This window comes from Phoxinus phoxinus, assembly GCF_949152265.1.
Source record: "Phoxinus phoxinus genome assembly, chromosome: 14".
Taxonomy (NCBI): Eukaryota; Metazoa; Chordata; class Actinopteri; order Cypriniformes; family Leuciscidae; genus Phoxinus; species Phoxinus phoxinus.
The window spans coordinates 29,797,658-29,818,722 of record NC_136889.1 but is presented as its reverse complement, the minus strand read 5'-3'; the positions used below and the strand labels follow the sequence as shown (position 1 = coordinate 29,818,722).

The following is a 21,065-nucleotide window of genomic DNA, read 5'->3' as shown; positions in this document are numbered from 1 at the left end:
ATATATATATATATATATATATATATATATATATATATATATATATATATGTATATATTAAACACTAATAAATTCATTGCTCTCTGTTGATATTAGTGAATGCATATTAGTGAATGAGAGCTTATAGTAAAGTCAAATGTTACCAAAATATTGTTATATATAATAAATAATATTGTTTATGTAATTAATCAATACTAAGTGCAGAAACTCATCTTAAAGGAAGTTTTTAATTTAAATGAAAAAAAAAGTGGCAAAATACAGTCAATTATATGAATTTAATGATGTGGCCTTTTTGAAAATATTTAATAATTTACCTGCAGGGAAATATTTTTACTTAAAGGGATGTTCAAAGGTAAATTAACTTAACTAATAAACTTTATTGAACATAACATCCATTAATGCACAAATTAGATAAGCACAAATACGTTTCAAATGCTTGTTATGTATAAACTAGTTGCTGCAGTGTCTATGGTGTTTTGGTGGTTGCTTTCAGGCCTGAAGAGTCAAGAGAGCTCACACCAAAGTCTCATTGAGATCCCGGTCTCTAAATATGGCTTGGGTTCCTCCTTCAGTGAAAGTCTACAGGATTTGATCTTGCCTTTTTGTCATTCTTCAGGCGGAAATCATATCTTATTGCTTAGAAAAGTAATAGCACACAATTTGAGGTATCGAAATTGTAGCACAGATGGTGTGGGACCAGTATGTAACAAAATGCAATACTTTGTCGTAATACTTCAAATAAGTATATCTAGTTGCCAGGTGTTATTATAAGAGGCTTAAATGAAAAATGATCAAATCAAGAACACAGCAAGAATTATTCACTCACTAAATTAAATCACCTTCATGTGTTGCCAGGTATTACAATAGTTTGTAGAAAAGCTTTGTAAAGGACAGCAGTGAGTGTCAAGTAACATGCAAGTATTATTACAGCATGCCTGTCTGCAGGATGTTGCCATGCTGTCGGAAGCGCTGACATCTTGCCGTAATCTCAAGAGTCCCAGAAGCAGGCAGAACACATACATTTTACAGCTGCCCTGTCAATGACCACTTTCACTGGAAGCTGGATCTTCCAGATGGACGAAGCTCTCATGGGTTAATTATGCCTGTGAATTCTTTCTAAATAGCTCCTAGTACAATATTTGATCAGATCCTGTCCAGTCGACTACCTCTTTGCTCTTTCATGTTATCTTTCACTTTATCTTCTCCTTTTATTGTATCAACTCAGAAACATGGCCTTGGCTTGTAGTTGACATGAAAAACTCGTAATTCATGTTCCTTGTGCAGTTTTTTTTAATGGTAGTGTATGCATTTGCACTAAAATGGCATGGAAAGGTGATGTTTAATGAATTAAGACATTGAAAATTGGACCAAATGTTCACAGTTGTAAATTTGTATTTGGTATCTAGAGTTATTCACAGAGCAGATACAATTCTTATAATCATTTATCATTTTGACGCATCCCTTTTTCTTAAAAATTGGCTGAAATATGAGGTTTATCATTTTATAACACTTTATTTTATTTTATTAACATGTAAGTACATGTTAGTAGATAATTTTATGGGCCAGATTTACTAAACGGGGCAAATTAGCATGAAAGCGCAATTCCAAAAAAAGCACAGATGGGAGTTCTGCACGTGATCTACTGACGACACGCAAATTAAAGAACGCAGATCAGCCGGATCATTCCCATTATGACCAACACAATCTACCAAAGAACAGCAAAAATTAGTATCTGGTTTAAGACATGCTTTTTTGGACAGTAAATAATGGTGCAAATACCAGTAAATCGACTAGTGCAGTAAATCACCTTGCGGGATTTATTTAAATACTCTCCTCCCATAAATTTTGCATCTGAAAGGGATACTCCTACAAGTACATATGCAATTAGGTCAGTTTTGAATTGTTTTGTTGGTTTTCTATATATTTTCCGTGATAACATTATTACCATGATCATTTTAATCACTATAATTGTGATATGAAATTGTCATACTGTTTAATCTCTATTTCTTAAACATGCTCTCATTTTTTGCTACGCTGTCACACATTCGCTTTATATCATCCAGGCAAAAAAGAAATACACATTTGAGCATGACTCATTTTTTTTTGTTCCTACCTCATGATGCAGTTGGTCAGATGTTGCTGAATTATGATCGGCTGCTAAATGTGAGGGCAATTTCAATACAACCCGATTAGCATCATCAGATTATTGTGGGCCGAACTGTTTGATGTTGATGTTGGCAAAAATAAAAAAAAGACAAGCCTACAGACAGACAGTCCAACTTTTCTCTGTATGCAATTACAACCATTATGCAATAAATCTAGGTAATATATGGTGAAATATCTCTGAGCGGTCAGGTAGGAGCATCTGTAAGTGAGCAAGGAAGGATAACAACGTTGTAGCAGGGTGTTGAGATGTAAATGAATTCATCAGAAATATCTCTCCTTAATCTTGGCAACGTTTCCTGGACTTCAAAGGCTGCAAGCCCCCGCAGGAGAGCTCTGAGTCATGCAGCACTTATTATTTATGCTCTTTACCAGATCTGTCAGTCAGCTGTTGGAGAAGGGCCAATTAATAATTTCTCTGTTTTCTTTCTCTCTGCATCTCTCTTATGCGATCATAGCTCATTCACACTGCAAACCTTTCCAAAACATGTCAACATGTGCTATTTTTGTCTTTGTTCTACCTCTCTCATGCAGACTAACAAAGCGGTGACTAAAGGGGACTTTCACCATGCCAGCTCCAGCTCCAGACGTGCGCTCTTCCTCGCCGTACTGTCCATCACCATCGGGACGGGCATCTACGTGGGTGTGGCTGTGGCCCTTATCGCATACCTCTCCAAAAACAATCACTTGTAGCCTTCTCATGCCCAAACCACTCTATCTTTTCAGCAGTCAGATAAAGACTGGTTTACTTTGGGATCAGCTTTTTGAGAAGACGCCCAAAGGTCACAATATGGGACTCACCAGCAATGTGTTCCACTTCTGCACTTTTAAAAGTCACGTTCCCATTTCATTGGGAACATAATTGTTTGTGTAAATGTCCTGATCACCTTTCTACATTTTCTTGTGACTATGCCTCCACCACTATGGACTATGCCTTTTTTTTTGTGCTCAACGTTTGTGCAAGTGCAAATCTAATGCTACACACATGAGATTTTGGCCAAATTAAAGTCAATTTGAAATCAAAAGGGACCTCATTTACTTAAATAAAGAACTGATTTACTTAATGCATGTTCCCGCTCATAATTTGCACATTTTTCCAAAGAAATTGTTCAGTAAAATTGAATCTTTTGCTCCACCACTGAAACAACTTTCCTATTTGTCATCAGATACCATTGAATAATGGATGGCCAATCCAATAAATTCCCACTAGATGAAATCAAACCGGTTGCAACAGCTGTGCCTAAGTTACAACTTAGTCTAATTGCGAAATAATTTTCGAAAGTAAAAGAAAGTACAACTTACAGACTACTAAATATAATTTGTTGCACCATTAAAATTAGTTGAAACATACTGTAACTATGTATAAACTAAATATTTATGGAAGCCTCCAACCAGGGGAAACAGTCAGAATAAAACAGCAGATTGATTGAATTGCAGCGGATGCACACAAGACTGAGGCGCCAAGAGCCAAGGGCAGTCTGAGCATTTCAATGGAAGTTTTTCCGCTGGGTGAATCCCCATAGGCCTCGCATTCCTCAGCACGCTCATTCAGTTGAGTTCACGGATGAGTTAGGTGGTTCACCTTCTATAAACTGTTGATTGCAGCATCGAAGGGTAGCGGATGACTCGCCTAGGCCCCCACTATCTCCAGTGATGGCGCAGGCTGAGTTGGCTGCTGTGCTTGCCCGGGCCACCCTGTCTGGTGCTTTCGCGGTTGGATGATTGGTTTCTGGGCTCAAAGTGTGATGCACAGTCCCAGTGTCTTTCGTCCCAGAAGTGTACCAGCTCACAAAGTCATGGAAGGCAGCTTTCACTGCCAGAACATGCTTTGCAGGTTCTTCTGCCCTCACTACACTCAATGGCGGGGCAGCCAGGGGGTACTCGGAGGTGCCACAGGTTGATCATGTGAGTACGGTGCATCTGTGCCCGCAGAAGGCTGCCACCTGGAGGAACCGTCTAAGACTCCCTTCCAGTTTGCCTTTTGCTGCTAGACAAGCTGCCTCCGCCCTGCATGCCATGGCCATCCTGCAGGTCCATCAGGTTAGGACATTGAAAGAACTGCACAGGGGCAGGTCCGACCCAAGGCTAATGCAAGAGCTGCGCTCAGCGACAAAAGTCACGACACGGGTTCTGGGTCAGGCGATGTCCATCTATGGCTTAACCTTGCCGGGATGATGCAGGGAAAGTGCGCTTTCTCAACGCTCCCATCTCCCAAGGTGGCCTCTTTGGCAACACTTCTGAGGTCTTCTTACAACAGTTAACAGCAGTGAAGAAGCAGATGGAGGCAATCAGACACGTCCTGCCTCAGCAACCTACTGGCCTCCGAGGTCCCACGCTGTCTGCCTATCGCAGGTCCTAATGGAGGTCCTCCTGCAGGAAGGTGACCTATCCTTCAGGTCTATCAGGTAGTGAACTTGCAAGCCCTTCCTCAGGTTTGAGACAGACACAGCCTTATCTCTGCAGTGTCCAGTTCATGGCCTGCACATTTATTTGGAGAGCACTGAGAGCTTTAGACGATCTGAACAGCTATTTGTATGTTACGGGGGACAGCAGAAGGGGAAGGCTGTCTCCAAGCAAAGGATCACACACTGGATTGTGGATGCCATTTCTAAGGCATACCAAGCCCAGGGCGTGCTGTGCCCCTGGGAATACGAGCACACTCCACCAGTAGAGTTGCTTCCTCCTGGGCACTAGTGAATGGCGCCTCCCTGACAGACATCTGTAGAGAAGTGGGGTGGGTTACACCCAATACTTTTGCAAGATTTTATAATCTCAGAGTGGATCCAGTTTCATCCCAAGTGTTACTGGGTACGAACAGGTTAATGGCTGGGTATATCACTGGCACTCAGTGCCTTTCCCCTAGGGGTGTTGAAATTAATCGTTGCATCGATGTATCGCGATGCGGATGTGGACGATTCTGCATCAATGCAGTAATTGACCATAACCGATTAAAGCCCACTGACTTTTCTTTTTCTCTGAAGTCTCGCGCTAGCAGAAAATTGTGCTACTAAGCCCATTACTCATGCTATGCCCCTTTTCAGGAGAGGCCGTATACTTGGGCTTAGTGCTCCATATGTGCTGATTAGCTATTGGTAATCCCATATGAAGTACACCAATACTGTTTCCCTGTCGGTTTCTCCCTTCTCAGGCACCCTTCACAGAGACTTTCTCAATTTGTAGCACCTCCTGGTTGGTAAGTCCATGTGATATATTTTCCACGTCTGGCCTGCTCAGCTGTAAGTTTTTGTAAAAAAACAAAAGCAAAAAAACCTAAAAAACAGAAAAGGTCAAAATGGCTGAAGCAACCTATTTCCATTGTAAGTACGATCCTTACTGCCCCTTGTGGTACGAAGGACTACGGCAACTTACTTGGAGCATTGGAAAGGTTACGATGTGGCCTAAGTTCACTTGTTCTTAGGCACGCAGCTGTTTTCTGATATCTGCACCGTCAAACCTTGTAACACAGTTAACCTGGTTGTGGCGTATAGCATAGGGACCACTAGTGTCAACACATCGACACAATAATGTGTAAGTGACAGATAGGGAACGTCTTGGTTACTATTGTTAACTCTTTTCCCTGATGGAGGGAATGAGATGTTGTGACCCTCCTGCCACAACACTGAACTACCTGAAATGGCCAAGACACTGTCTCGGCTCCTCAGCACCAACCTGAATGAGTGGAGCAAGCTCCTTTTATTCCTGTATTTCCAGGGGAGTGGCTTGCAAATTCCATTTACCAATTATCATTGGCCTTTTCTGAAATTTCAGAGGTACATGGAGCTCTAAAGGGCTACCCCTAGTGTCACTACATCGACACAATGTCTTACGACGTTACTGAGCCTCTAGTGTAGACTTTATGTTCCAAGATCTTACAAACGGCTGGTGCAACCCCACCCATTTTTTTTCTTGTTGAATTTTATCACTCAGAAATCAGATTATAGAAGTTACATGGGCTGTGAACAGTATTTCATCTTGACTTTAATATTGGGTTGTCACAGACACAGTATTTGGTATACAGATCTAACCTGTCAAAAGATCCGAACAAGATCTGAATTAGAAACTGAACAATCAGATGACTTTTATTGAATGTTTTTTTTGGATTATGTAAAACATCTATTTAAAGTGCCACAGTGCTTTCAAGCCTTTTTAAGAGGTTCTAAATCTTAAGGTTTGTGAAACACGAAGGGGCATTTTCAACACTCTTTTGATATTACAGAAACAAAATGAACATGAAGCCATATAGATGGGTTGCTCAAGCCTGCGTGTGGACTTTTTTCTGAATGTATGGGTGAAGTCATTCTTGTGGGGCTGTAACATTCACAATTAACTACTCTATTATAAAGTCCTAAGGCTTTCAGTTTATACTATTCAGTTTATGTCTATCTATAAAGCTGTAAATGCCTCCTCTGTCAAATTTTCTCCCACACTTTGGGAAACACCTCTTGCCAGCAAGCTCATGCTAATTAAATGTTGTCTTTTCATTCAAACATGGTGCCGGTGTGTTTGTCTGATTTGGGCCATTTGATCTCATAATGTCTTTTTACGTTATGTTAATATATTTTATGTTTATGATGCAGTGTTAAAACAATTAAGGTTCACAGATGGAATCTTAAATTTGTGTCTAATTTTCCAAATCTTTTATCTAGAAGTGCATCTTATTTAACCTTGTACATTTGTACATTGTACATTAATCTTGAACTTCTTCATGCTGTGGATTAAACAAACACTCATTCACAAAGTACGTTCACGGAACACCAATAAGAACACATTTGCACACTGCATTTGCTCCAACAATACAAACTTAACATTAACTCAGTTCTGTCAGGACCACTATCATCAAAAATGATTGACATTATATAGGCTTATATATGTATACAGTGGAATGGCAAACAAACAGTTATGTTAATTTATGTTTAAGTATGGTTAAATTTATATTAAGATTATATTATAGTTGTGACACAAAGTTTAGGTAAATTTAAACATTTGAAAAAACATTTGAGTTTTTATGGTGTTATTATCAGTGTTTTAAAGATTAGTAGGAAAAAACAAGTGAACACAATGAGCAAAACAACCAAACTTTCGGCATCAGCATATGTTGTTCTATATAATCAAATATTGTACTAGCACACACATTTTGAGGGTGAATAAAGGAAGACTGTTGTCTATCCTGAAGTTTTCATTCTACAGTTCCCATGGGCTGGCTGAATAACTAATCACCTGTGCATATTTCATAAAAGAAGAGAGATCTCCACAGTCTGCCAGAGATATTGCCTGAGGTTAGGATCTCAAATTGTATAGTTTGCATAAACAAAAGAAGGCAACTTGTTAAACACTGCTTCCTAATTGAGGGAACAGTCATGTTGTCTGAACAGGATGCCCATCTAGAAGAAATTAACTCAGCCATATTAAATAATAAAACATAATGCAATGCAGCAATACAATAATGACTGAGAGATGATCAAATGAACATCATCTTGAAATATTACTAACAATTTAAAATTTCATTAAAATCATAAAAGATTTTACAAGACAAGTTTACAGTAGCCTACCATGAACTGACGGGGGACATTTTTTAGAATTACACTTAAAGGCTTTTTACTTGCTAAAAAAAGTACATTCAGCAAAGTTTGAGCTTTTTTAGGCTTTATAGGGTTAATAAAGACCTTAGCATTAACTATAACACTTGGACAGAAAGATAGGATGAGAGAGAGTTAATGTGCATTGGTGGGTTTATGTAACAATTCAATGACAGTGTTTGTAATTTAATTAATCCTAAAACGGGGATGTAAGACAGTCATTAAATCAATGAGGTCTTTGCATGGTCCCGGTAAATATAAGGGTTTTTACGATCCTAGTTCATAGGATTCATTTGAAGGGCTGAGTCTCTCAGCAGCATCTGTTACTGCGATGAGATGGTGAGTCATTCGTTGGGAAGTTCACATCTGCAGTTTTCCACCAGCGGAGGAGGAAAGCATAACACAGGCTTATAACTCAAATAAATGTAATTATACGACTATGTGGGTGCTTATGATCAGTTCAGCATCTTCTGGATTAAATTCTGATTTAAAATCTGGTTCAAATAATTGATTCTTAGTACATTATATTTTCAGCAAGGAAGCATTAAATTGCTCTAAAGTTACAATGTGTCACAATCACGTTTGTTTGGACTCTTTGGCCCCGTTTACACAATGGGAAAACGCAGATATTTCTCTGCGTTTTGGCCTGTCATTTACACGAAAACGCCGTTTTGATCCCAGAAAACGATTATTTCTAAAAACTCCGGCCAAAGTGGAGATGTCTGAAAACGCTGGTTATATGTTGTCGTGTCAACTGGGAGAAACGGGGTTTTAGGTTCTCTCTTGTCGATTCTGAGGATTCTGATTGGCTTGCATGGATTTATCCTTCTCCCTACACTGCCGCCCATAGGTTTGGCATAGTTATGATGGCGCTCGACGGTGTATTTATGCGGGTTGTGTGCACGATGTTATTATTGAAAACGGAGGGGGGGAAATATTCGTTTCTCTAAATACCCGGCTATGTGTAAATGTGGCCTTTGTGTTTCATTATTCATTTGTGGTCGCAGATACTTATTATGTTCAGCTGTGCACTCATCAATCACCATCATCTGTATGTTCAGTTCTCTGTCAGTTTAGTATCCAGTGTCATCTATCCCTACATGAGTAGATACTCTAATGTTAAGTGGGAATTTTCTCCCTTATTTTGTATATATGGATTATCATTAAAGACTATATTTGTTAGAGGGTATGGAAGCTATGAAGGGTATGAATTCTCTGTATCCCTTTATATTGTCATCTTCAGTCCTGTTAGCCCCGCCCAGCCCCCCTCTCCCACCACCTCTCCCGCCATTTGTCTTTAGTCTCTTCCCCAGTCTCCAGCCATCAGCGCCACCCAGTTATCACCGTCTTCCATCAATCCTTCGGTACAACCCCTGTCTCCTCTCAGTAGCGTGGCACCACCTCCTGGGCATGAGGAGCCTGAAGTTCTGTCCCCAGCCTCAGTGCGCTACGTTCTGCTTCAACCCGTCGCCCTGGCTCCAGCCCCTGCACTCGACTTCAGCGTGGGCCATTCGGCCTCGCCAGCCTCCCCCGGCACGTCGGCTCCACCTGGGTAAGAGATCGCTTCAGACCTCCGGATCTCCAAGATCCTTGCCATCTCTCCACCACCTCGGCTCATCAGCTGCGCAGTGGCCTCCATCCTCGCTGTCATTATCTCCGGTCATCCCCATGGTTCCTCCCTCCATCAACGCCGACATGGGGCACTCCCCTGGCTGTGGCCTGGAGGAAGAACCATTGGGATGATTGTGAGCCAAGGGAGATTGGAGTGAGCCAAGGGATGATCCCCTGCTCAAGGTCATCCCTTGGCTCACTCCACCTTTATCACCGGCCTGGACTTTGTTGTTCGTCCTCCTCCCGGTCGTCCGTCCACCTCCAGAACCTCCTCCTGCCAGTCTGTACCATCCCTTTGCCAGCCGCCTTAACCATCACCTCATCCTCTTCGTCTCCTCATTTCCACGGTGCGAAGTCGCACCTACCGGGAGGGGGCGTTCTTTCACAATCACGTTTCTTTGGACTCTTTGGGTTTGGTCATCGTCTGCCTTAATCCTTCATTTGTGGTCACGGACACGTATTATGTTCAGCTGTGCACTCATCAATCTCCATCATCATTACCTGTATGTTCGGTTCTCCGTCAGTTCAGTGTCTGGTGTCGTCTATCCCTACATGAGTAGTTACTCTAATGTTAAGTGGTAATTTTCTACCTTATTTTGTATATACCTGTGGATTATCATTAAAGACTATATTTGAACCGTAATCTTCATCTTCGTCTGCCTAGTCTATCACAAACTCTGACACAGTGATAGCATTTATTGAAATATTCAGAATTTATTTGTAATTCTTTTGTAACATTATGAATGTCTTATAAACTGTCATTTTTGATTAATTTATTTTGTCCTTGCTGAATAAAAGTATGATTTTGTTTCTTACTTTCCACAACATTTTTAAACATTGATAAAAAAAGAAATGTTTCAGCATATTAGAATGATTTCTGATATGTGATATGTCATGTGACACTGAAGACTGGAGTAAATTCAGCTTTGCATCACAGGAATAAATTACATTTGAAAATATATTAAAATATAAAATAGTTGTTCCAAATTGTCTTTTTACTGTATTTTTCATCACATAAATGCAGAGCTGGTTAGCATAAGAGACTTTCAGAGGTAGATGTTACAGCCCTTGGCTCCTTAATAATGGCAGAGAGTCTCTAACGGGTGCAATCTTTTATTCAGATTCAGCATGAGCACCGTGAAAACTCGCTCCGCTCACCAAGGGTGTAAACTTTAGACTTGCTGCTTTCATGAATTAGCCCGCTAGCTTGAAGGTCTCTGAAATATGTTTCTGAGCTTCTGAGATGAGAGAACTTAAGAGAGAGAAAAATGTCGATCAGCTATAGAGATTTCTGGCACACAGCGTCAAACTCAGTCACATGAATGACCTGACTGTGAATGCATTACCTCTAGCGACCTCCAGTGGCCACTTACACTCCCACCAATCATGTTATGATAAATGAACTCATACCATGATTTCTAGACTATAATAACTGACTAAAGTATAGGTCACAAATAAAAAATAGGGTCACCTTAAATAAAACTGTTAGACCAACATGTTTGATGTAAGTGTACTTAAGATTGACAGACCATTAATCATTTTCAAGGAGGAGCACCAGCTTTTGGATCGGCCGTTCGATGATTGAGGGCTTAGATCGATGGTTCTGTTTCTGCGTTAGTTTCCGTTCCCCCACTTGTACCTTTACCCGACGAACTAAACCATCTGACCCTTCTGTAGTTTCAACCACTCGCCCTAGTTGCCACTGGTTCCTTGGGAGTGTATCTTCCATTATGATGACTATGTCATTCACTTTCAAGTTGCGCCGGGGTACATGCCACTTTTGCCTAATGGACGTATTCAGAAGGTATTCTTTTTTCCACCGGCTCCAGAACTGTTCGGTTAAGTATTGTACTCTGCGCCATCTTTTCGCGGCGTACACATCTTCCTTTACGAACTTTCCGGGAGGTGGTAAGGCAACCTTAGCTTTCATCAGGATAAGGTGGTTTGGAGTCAGGGGTTCTGGTGCCATAGGATCATTGATCCCATCAACGTTTAATGGGCGACTGTTGACGATGGCCATAGCTTCATAGAACAGCGTTCTAAGGGAGGCATCATCTAGTCTACCTGAACACTGAGCGATCGTAACATTCAGCACGTTGCGGATGGTCCGAATTTGTCGCTCCCACACACCACCTGCATGACTCGCTGAAGGAGCATTGAGAATGAACTCGCACTGTTTATCCGCCAGAAAGGCTTCCAGTGCCTCTGTATCACATTGCTTGAGGGCTTCCTTGAACTCATTTTTCGCACCCACGAAGTTTGTGCCCTGATCACAGCGGAGTTGGCAAACAGCACCTCTAAGGCTAATAAAACACCTTAAAGCGTTAATGAAGGCGTCGGTGGACATGTCTTCAAGCATTTCAAGATGGACTGCTCGAGAAGACAGGCATGTGAATATGAGTCCATATCTCTTGCACTCTTTGCGACCTCGTTTGGTGACAAATGGGCCGAAGCAATCCATTCCGCAGAACATGAAGGGAGCAGAGACTTCACAGCGTTCTCTGGGGAGTTCAGACATTCGTTGCTCCTCAACTGGTCGTCTGAGCTTCCGACATTTCACACATATATGTATCAACTTGGCGACTAGTTTACTCCCACCAATGACCCAAAAACCATTTGCCCTGAGTTCCATTAAGGTCTGGCTCCGACCCTGGTGACAGATCTGGGCATGGTAGTGTGACAGGATAAGCTTAGTGATGTGGCCGTCTTTTGGGAGAATGATGGGGTGCTTTAGTTCTTGACTGAGGGATGATCCCTTAAGTCTTCCGCCAACGCGAAGAAGTCTCCCATCCAGAATGGGGTCGAGACAAAAAAGAGGACTTGAACTGGGAATAATGTCCCCATGAGAGTTCCTTTGCAGTGCCTTTAGCTCTTGAGGGAAGGCTTGCTGCTGAACGAGCTGAATCACCACCTCAGCAGCCCTCCTACGTTCCTCGACAGTCACAGTTTCACCGTGATATGTTAGCTTGGACCCCAGTCTTTTGATTCTTGCAACCACCTTAACTAGCATTGTCCAGGTGGAAAACCGGCTCATGCGGCATAGAATGTCGTTCCAGTCACTGACTTGATTTACAAACACTTGAATCGATTTAACTTCCGGATCAACTGCGAGCAGCTCGGTTGAAGGCTTAGGTGTAGGGAGCACTTCCTGTTCCCATAGAAACTTGGGCCCTGATAGCCAGCGAGTCGAAGATATGTCTGCTGCATGAAGACCTCTAGAGGCGTGGTCAGCTGGGTTTTGAGCTGTATCTACGTAATTCCATTGATTTGGGTCTGTAATCTCTCTTATCAGTTGAACACGGTTTGCCACGAACACATGGAACCTTCGTGCCTCATTGTTGATGTAAGCCAACACTACTTGTGAATCTGTCCAGAAGAGTTCTTGTTCAATTTCCATCTCGAGTTCTGCCTTAAGCATAACACTCATCCTGGCTGCGGTGACTGCGGCTGAGAGTTCCAATCTTGGGATGCTTGTGATCTTCGTAGGTGCAACCCTCGCTTTGGCCATTACGAGACTGCAATGAATCTCGTCCTTGTCGTTTTTGTATCTGAGATAGGAACATGAACCATATCCTGCACTACTGGCATCTGAGAAGTGGTGCAGTTCCACCCTAACAATTTTACCAAAAGTTTGAGGATGGTAACATCTGGGTATGGCAACTTCCTTTAACCTCCGTAAACCATTCTTCCATTCCTCCCACCGTGAACGCAAGTGCTCAGGAATAGGATCGTCCCATCCAATACCTCTACGACATAGCTCCTGTAGGATGCACTTGCCATTCAGAGTGAAAGGAGCTACAAATCCGAGTGGGTCATACAGAGATGCAACGACTGACAATAGACCACGGCGAGTTGGGGGGTGGTCCTTTGCATCAATGTTGAAGCTGAAGGTGTCGTTTTCTGACGACCACTGAATGCCAAGTATGTGACCTTCTGGTGTTGCGTCTGGATTAAGGTTGAGGGGATCAGTGGTTACTGCCCTTTCTGATGGGGCCACACAGGAGAGGACCTCCATTTGATTTGAATTGAACTTGTGCAGACGTAGACCTGCACTTTTGCACAGTTCCTGTGCTTCGACAATTAGTTCCTTAGCTTCTTTGACTGTTGGAACACTGGTTAACCCATCGTCCACGTAGAAGTTCTTCTCTACAAATACTGAAGCTGTCGAGTGGTCAACCTTGTGTTGTTGTGCCAGATACTTAAGACCAAAATTGGCACATCCAGGGGAGGACGCTGCACCAAAAAGGTGGACTGTCATTCTATACTCCTGTGGTTCTGTGTCTAACAGTCCACCCTCCCACCAGAGGAACCTTAGGTAGTTGCGAACTTCGGGTGAGACACTGAACTGGTGGAACATCCTTTCGATGTCACAGATCACCGCAACTGCTTCCCTTCTAAAGCGACAAAGGACTCCTACTAAAGAGTTAATTAGGTCGGGGCCTGTCAGTAGAGTGTCATTTAGAGAAATCCCACGGAACTTTGCTGAGCAATCAAACACAACTCTTAATTTCCCTGGCTTTTTGGGGTTGTACACCCCATGATGTGGGATATACCACACAGTCTCTCCCTCTGAAAATGGAGGAGCTGGCTCGGCATCACCCCTTTTGATAGTTTCTTCCATGAAGGCGGTGTAATGGTCAAAATACTGTTTGTTGGCCTTTAACTTCTTCTTTAGATGTTGCAGCCGAACAGTAGCCAGTTTCTTATTGTTAGGGAGAGCCGGTGGACCACTGCCCTTGAAGGGGAGGGGAATCTCAAAATGTCCATCCTTTTTCTGCTTAATGTTATCACTAAGGAGCTGTATGAAACGAACGTCATCCTGCGACACGTACCTGTCCTCATAGCTCCTCTCGTTGAAATCTGATTCCAGTACTTTCAGCACATCCGTAGCCACTGGTACCTCTTTCACTGCAACACGATGCACAAAGCTCTCATTTCCTTGTCTATCCAAGTGGGGATTGGCGGACCCTATAATGCTCCAGCCAAGCATTGTCCTTTGTGCGAAAGGTTCATTTTCACCACCTGTGATGACCTCCAAGGGAGCTAGTGCTGACGGGCAATCATAACCAATTAGCAGTCCAACCTCGCAATCTTGGAGTGGATGTAACTTGTTTATTAGATGTTTCAGATGAGGCCACTGAAGCGCTGTACCTTTAGTAGGGATGTGAGACTTGTCGACTGGGATGAAGTCTCGTGTGTAGATCTGCTGTAATTGGATGTAATTTTCAGAGTTGAGTCCCCGAACTTGTAAACCATAGGCAGTCTTGCTTGCTATGACTGTGTTAACAGCTGTCATTGTGCTGAGTTTAAGTTGTACTGACTGAGTGTTCACATTTAATTCCGTGACCAAATCTTCCAAGATGAAAGTTGAGTCGCTCTGTGTGTCGAGTAGAGCATAAGTGAGAATTTCTTTCTGCGGCTCTTTTGTTGATGACACAAGAACTGGAACAATGCTAGAGGTGGCAGAAACGTGCTGTGTCAAAGCATGGGCCATAACCTTGTGAATTTCCTTGCTTGCATGGTCTCCTGTAGCTACGGGATTGTTGCTTGCTGATTCGACAGGGTTGCTATTTCTTTCTATATGCAAGCAGGTTGGATGACGTCGACCACATGTACTGCAGGTGTGCCGCCTTTTACAGTCTTTGGTAGTGTGCCCCTTTCTTAAGCACCCAAAACACAGGTGGTTTTCATGAATAAAGGCCTTCTTTCCATCCATAGTCTTTGCTGCAAAGGTTGGACACTTAACAACACCATGTGTTTCGTCATTACAAACTAAGCAAGGTGGCTTTGGTTTTGAGTTTTCCAGAGTTCCTGGGGTGAAGTTTTTCATTTGAGTGCTTGTGTTGAGCGCCTTGGCTCTCTTTGGAAGCCTCTCGTCTGTGTTTTTAACATTCATCAGAAGGGGGGAGGCAATTGGGTTACAAGCTATACGAGCTTCGGTTTGCATAAACTCTGTGAAATGCACAAAACTTGGATAGTCTCCAGATCTGTCTAGCTCTTCCACAACAATACGACTCCATCTGCGCACCATCCACTCAGGCAGTTTTTTAAGGAGCTTGTGATTTTCCTCACAATCATTAAGAATACCCAGGCCCTTAACATGAGGAATGGCCTCGACACAACCTTGAAGGAAATCTGCAAACTCTCTTAATGCAATAGGGTCATTAACAGCTATCTTTGGCCACTTCATGAGCTTGTCTCTGAAGGCCCTTTGGACAATGAATGGACTTCCATACCTATCTTGTAAGACTGCCCAGGCACCCTGATATGCTTTCTCTGAATTTCGGTAGAAAAATCCTTCAACAGCCTTGCGTGCTTCCCCAGCAAGATATCTCTTTAGATAGAGCATTTTCTCACTAGCTGGGAGGGGCTTCTGGTCGATGAGAGCCATAAAGGATATCTTCCAGTCTATGAACTTTAAGGGATCACCAGTAAACGTGGTTGGTTCTGGGACAGGTAGACGGCTTAGGGTAAGTGAACTTGCAATTGCCTGGGCTAGGCTGACCTCCTGAGCTACTGGTGCCTCGGTGTGTGCGGGATGAGGCTGATATGGTATTGCTTGTGGATTTAGTGGGGTTCTGAGTCCAGCATTTTGCTCACTAAACTGAATTTTATGGTCAGTGTCTTCCTCAAAGCTTTCAAACCCATCAAAATTGTTGTACGCTCTCACCCGAGCTGCTGCTACCTTCACTTCATTATCCACTTGTAGCTGTTGTAACCTTGTTTTTTCCTCTTCTAGCTTTAGTTTCATTTCAGCCTCTTTTTGCTTGATTTCTGCAAGCATCTGTGCTTCCTTGAGTTTCCATTCACTCTCCAGTTTGTCGAGTCTCGCCTGTTGAAAGTGTATTTTTTGCATAGCTTTTGCCTGTTCTACTTTGGCGGCCAGTTCTGCTTCTGCATCTGCACGTTTGCTAGAGGACCTGGAGGTGGCGCTTGAGTGGTTGCCTGATCCTTGTGATGACTCCGAAATTACTGTTTCTGTTTTCGTATTTCCAAAGACTGACTCATACTCATCCTTATTCAGCACTATTCTCACTCTCTCTTTCTCTAGTTGGTCATTGAAAGCCTCATCTATGTTCTCTAGTCTTTTACTGACAAGGTCACAAATCTCAGCTGTAAGAGTGTCACATGCATCCATTCTTTTGACAATATCAGGAGTAGTGGTATGATTGCGTCGAATGGGCTCATAATTTTGGTGTACTACAGCTTGTTTGGATTTAATATTAGTTTGGATTTTTTCAAGGTCATCAGATGAGCAGAAAGCCTTCAATTTTACTCTAAATTCCTTTGCTGTGTGTTTCCAAGAATCATAGGCTTTGTTGAATGCCTTTTCATTCCTCTTTGCTTCCTGTTCATGTAATTCTTGACCCTTTGTTGTTAAACTACGGTCACGGGAGCTCGACCTGACTTTTTGTGCTTCTGGGGTTTTGTCTGTTTCCTCAGCAGGTAATGACATCTTGTTGATCTAATTTATCTGTTTGTACTGTAAGGCCCTAGAGTGTTTATGTCTAAACTCAAATTTGGATGAGTGGTGGCTTTAACTTATCTTTAAAACTATATATTACCACTCACATCAGACATTTACGTTTTGTGGACACATCAAGGGGGGACAACAGAAACAACTGAAAGTCATAAATGAAAATACTGCTGATAATCTTCAGTCAGACAATTTTGCTCCTCAGATATTGTTAAGTTCAGGAATTTGTACTTGTCAACCTTAAGGATCTAGCATTATAGTATTTTGAATTACACATTCAAAACCCTCCTTGGAATTATTTAGAATATGGCAGTTCTTGATTTCTCTAGATGTCCAAGGTCCCATGTGATGAATTAGCTGAGCACATAGTCTTTTTACCACGTTGACTTTAATGTAGTGCTCCTGTATGTGTATCTGCGGTTGGTTTTACCCACTTAGTCATACAAAGTCTCTCACTGCAGCTGTGGCATCCATATATTGGCGTGCAAACATCAGATGATCTTGTGTCCGCTGGCTGATGAAGACGTCGGCATTGGTGGATGTCTCAGCGACGAGTTTTCACTGTTACAGCCCTTGGCTCCTTAATAATGGCAGAGAGTCTCTAACGGGTGCAATCTTTTATTCAGATTCAGCATGAGCACCGTGAAAACTCGCTCCGCTCACCAAGGGTGTAAACTTTAGACTTGCTGCTTTCATGAATTAGCCCGCTAGCTTGAAGGTCTCTGAAATATGTTTCTGAGCTTCTGAGATGAGAGAACTTAAGAGAGAGAAAAATGTCGATCAGCTATAGAGATTTCTGGCACACAGCGTCAAACTCAGTCACATGAATGACCTGACTGTGAATGCATTACCTCTAGCGACCTCCAGTGGCCACTTACAGTAGATATGGAACAATTGTAGACTGATGTGAAATGGTGCAGATGGATGTTTTTGCACATTTTGTATGCACACTCATTTCCTTCCTGTGTTTTTTTTAGGCTACCTTTTAAAAGTAAAATGTTACAATAATCCACCCATCCAGTAATCGTAGTGAAACGTCAAACGTTGTTCCTGACAAACACGGTTGTTCATAGCACAATCAACTGCATTTGTACTGATACTGTTACTATTCTGCTAAAAGGGTTAAATGGCATCTGGGCGTAAGAGTGCAATTAGCCTAATGCACAGTTGTTCCATGTTTACAATCATTTGCTGAGATGTGATCTCAAGAGCATTAATAATGTTAGAGGGGTTTGTATGTGTTTACTGCATTTGTGGGTTTTAGTGAATCTCTCTTCCACCTCAACCCAAATAATTAGGTTGCAACATAATACCTGTTGTAAGCCATGACTTGGGGGTGGAAGCAGATTTTCAGTCTCATAATTGGCAGACTGAAATGACTAGTGGCCTTATCAGACTGTCCAATGCTACAATGAATTTATTATTCAAATGAGCACCTGAACATTGGAAAAAACACAGATTTCACCTGAGGGTATTATTGGAGAAAATAATTTATGTTCTTCTCAGTTTATGTGAGGTGCATATCAATGAAGCTGGTCAAATTTATGGACCTTCTCAACAGCACTGCTTGCAGGACATTCTGTACCAAAAATGACAGGATACATATACCATACAAACTCTTACTACCATACTACTCTTACAATTTCTACAGTATAGAGCCTATAATGTCCATAGAATGAGATTTATTTGGAATATTGGGTTACACTTTATTGTAAGGTGTACTTGTTCAGGGGCGTAATTTGTGGGGGGGTTGGGGGGGAGATAACCCCCCCCCCCAATATTTTAATCTATGCATTACAATCCCCCCACAACCCCCCCAATATTTATACCATGATCACATGAAAACCCCCCCAATGTTCAAACCAAATCTACACCCTTGTACTTGTTAAAGTGTAATTATACACAACATTATAAACAACATATACTAACTATAGGGTTAGGATTTGGTTTGCATCATGTAAATATGTGTAATTTACTGTTGAAAGTGCACTTGTAGTATACTTCAAATCTTAAAAGTATATTTTTAAGAAACCACACTTGCATATAATATAATATGAATGAAATAAAAGGGCACTTAAGTTTACTGAAAGAGAGGACACTTTTATGACAGCTTTGTCAGTACATTCTTGACAGTAAACTTTAACCATATTTCAAAGACAATAAAAGTAATTATGAATTTTCATTTAAATATGTACTTACAGTAAGTGGATCAAAAACACACTAAAGTAAGTAGGTAAAGTGCAAATGTCGAACACCTGTGTCTTGTTGCAGAAATTGGCGTGGAGAAACCGGATATACGCCGCTGTGGAGTGAGAGACGAGAGAGAGAAGGACTGTGGACTCGTACGCCACTGAAGTGACCGAGTGGAAAGAGTTGTGGACTGATCGAGTGGAAAGAGTTGTGAAGTGATCGAGTGGAAAGAGTTGAGCTGAGCCAGTGGAAAGAGTTAAAAAAGTTTAAGAGTCGTAGTGACCTGATACTACGGTGAATGCGCTGTGTGCACGCCTTTTGTTTGTTTTTGTTTGTTTTGATTTAATAAAACGTACGAGTCCCAGTCACGCCGACCCTGTCTTCTTCCTTCTAAAAACTGAACCTCATCACAGTGTTATTCAGCTAACAGCGGCTCGTAATCCGCGACTGCATGCGTTTGTCGGAAGCTTACAGGCTAAACGATTGTGAAGAAAATGAGTGTAAGTGGGCCACGTTTCTCTATTGAAAAGGGATGGATCAGTCAGAATTTGTGGTGATTTCAAGGTTCCGGTCAACCCGTTGCCACTAATTAAAGATATTTTCGCTGGATTAGCAGGCAGCCATTGCAATTTAGCAAGATAGACTTAGGTCAAGCTTACCTCCAAATGGAGGTTGATCCTTTTTCTCAAGAGCTGCTGACCATTGTGACACATAAGGCCCAGTACAGATATCAGAGGATTCCTTTCGGCATAACGTCGGCTCCAGCGTTGTTCCATCGTGCCATGGACTAGATCCAGGACCAGAGTGGATTGAATTGAGTACAGTGTTATCTCGATGAATCACAGGAAAATATGAAGATCATCTCAGGAACCTGAATGCAACACTTAAGAGGCTAAAAAAGTATGGCCTTTTGATGAAGAAAGACTAATGTGAATTTTTCCTGTCTACCATCGAGTATCTAGGACAGGTAAGTTACATTGCTGGTCTTCACAAAGTTCCATCAAAGTTAAAAGCTATTGTGTATGCACCATTTCCAAAGAATGTAAACCAGCCAAGATCATTCCTATGACTGTTAACATACTATGTCATATTCTATACTATGCCACAACCATTCTTGCACAGACCGGCCCTGTTTTGAACTGAGCTTTACCAGCAGAAACTGAATTGACCAGGAATTGGTCTGAACCAGCAAAGACAGAGAAAACATGGGACTGTGAGGAACCAGCAGATACGAAGATGATGCAGCTCATTTCATGCACCTCAGCAACGGGTATGTGAGTGGGGCTGCAAACCCTGACAGCGAACTCCACCAATATGCCCCCACTCCACCAATATGCCCTCTATGACGGACACTTTTGCCGGCTCACACACCTGTTCAAATTCCACGATGTGCTCAAGGATGAAATTAGCCTCTGATAAACTCTCTTGCTCTCACTTCATGGCGGGCTCTGGCTCTATGTCTTTGGTGGGCTCTGGCTAGCTGGACTTTGGGCATGGTCTGGGGCTGGCATTGTCCTCCTCAACGAGGCAGATGGTGAATGGCAATCCACAATTTAGCAGCACCCACTCCACATATTCAGTGAAGCTCCCTCGTGGACCTTCCATGGGCAGGTGTGCCTTTGCCCGCTCTTTGAGGTTGGTGTTGTAAAATACTGGGTGAGGCATGCCAGATCTAAGAAGTTCCTTGTGTGATGGAACTTGAGGAAGCAATGCTCAATGTTTTTTCTCTCTTCAGCCACAAACATTCAATACTGAACAGTCTAATGCCGCTTTTCCACTGCACGGTACGGCTCAGTACGGTTCGGCTCGCTTCGCTTTTCCACTGCGTGGTACGACTCACCTCCGCACTACTCGGCTCACTTCGCTTTTCCACTACGTGGTACGACTCAGCTCGGCACGGCACGGCTCACTTCGCTTTTCCACTACGTGGTACGAGTACGACTCAGCTCAGCACGGCTCGGCTCGCTTCGCTTTTCCACTGCGTGGAACGACTCAGCTCGGCACGGCATGGTTCGGCTAGCTTCGCTTTTCCACTGCGTGGTACGACT

General features: G+C 42.4%; 1 protein-coding gene across 2 annotated transcripts in view; it reads left to right on the top strand.

The window, feature by feature from the left end:
* The window catches only part of syndig1 (synapse differentiation inducing 1), a 59,513-nt gene extending 40,129 nt beyond the window's left edge, over positions 1-19,384 (top strand). The window contains exon 4 of one of the 2 annotated variants that reach the window (XM_079634235.1): positions 19,099-19,384. In XM_079634235.1, coding sequence (XP_079490361.1) covers positions 19,099-19,140 — 42 coding nt within the window. In that variant the 3' untranslated portion in view covers positions 19,141-19,384. Of the gene's footprint in view, positions 1-2,697; positions 6,707-19,098 lie in introns of those variants that run through there. The other variant, XM_079634234.1, reaches the window with a different exon arrangement.
* Positions 19,385-21,065: the final 1,681 nt, after the last annotated feature.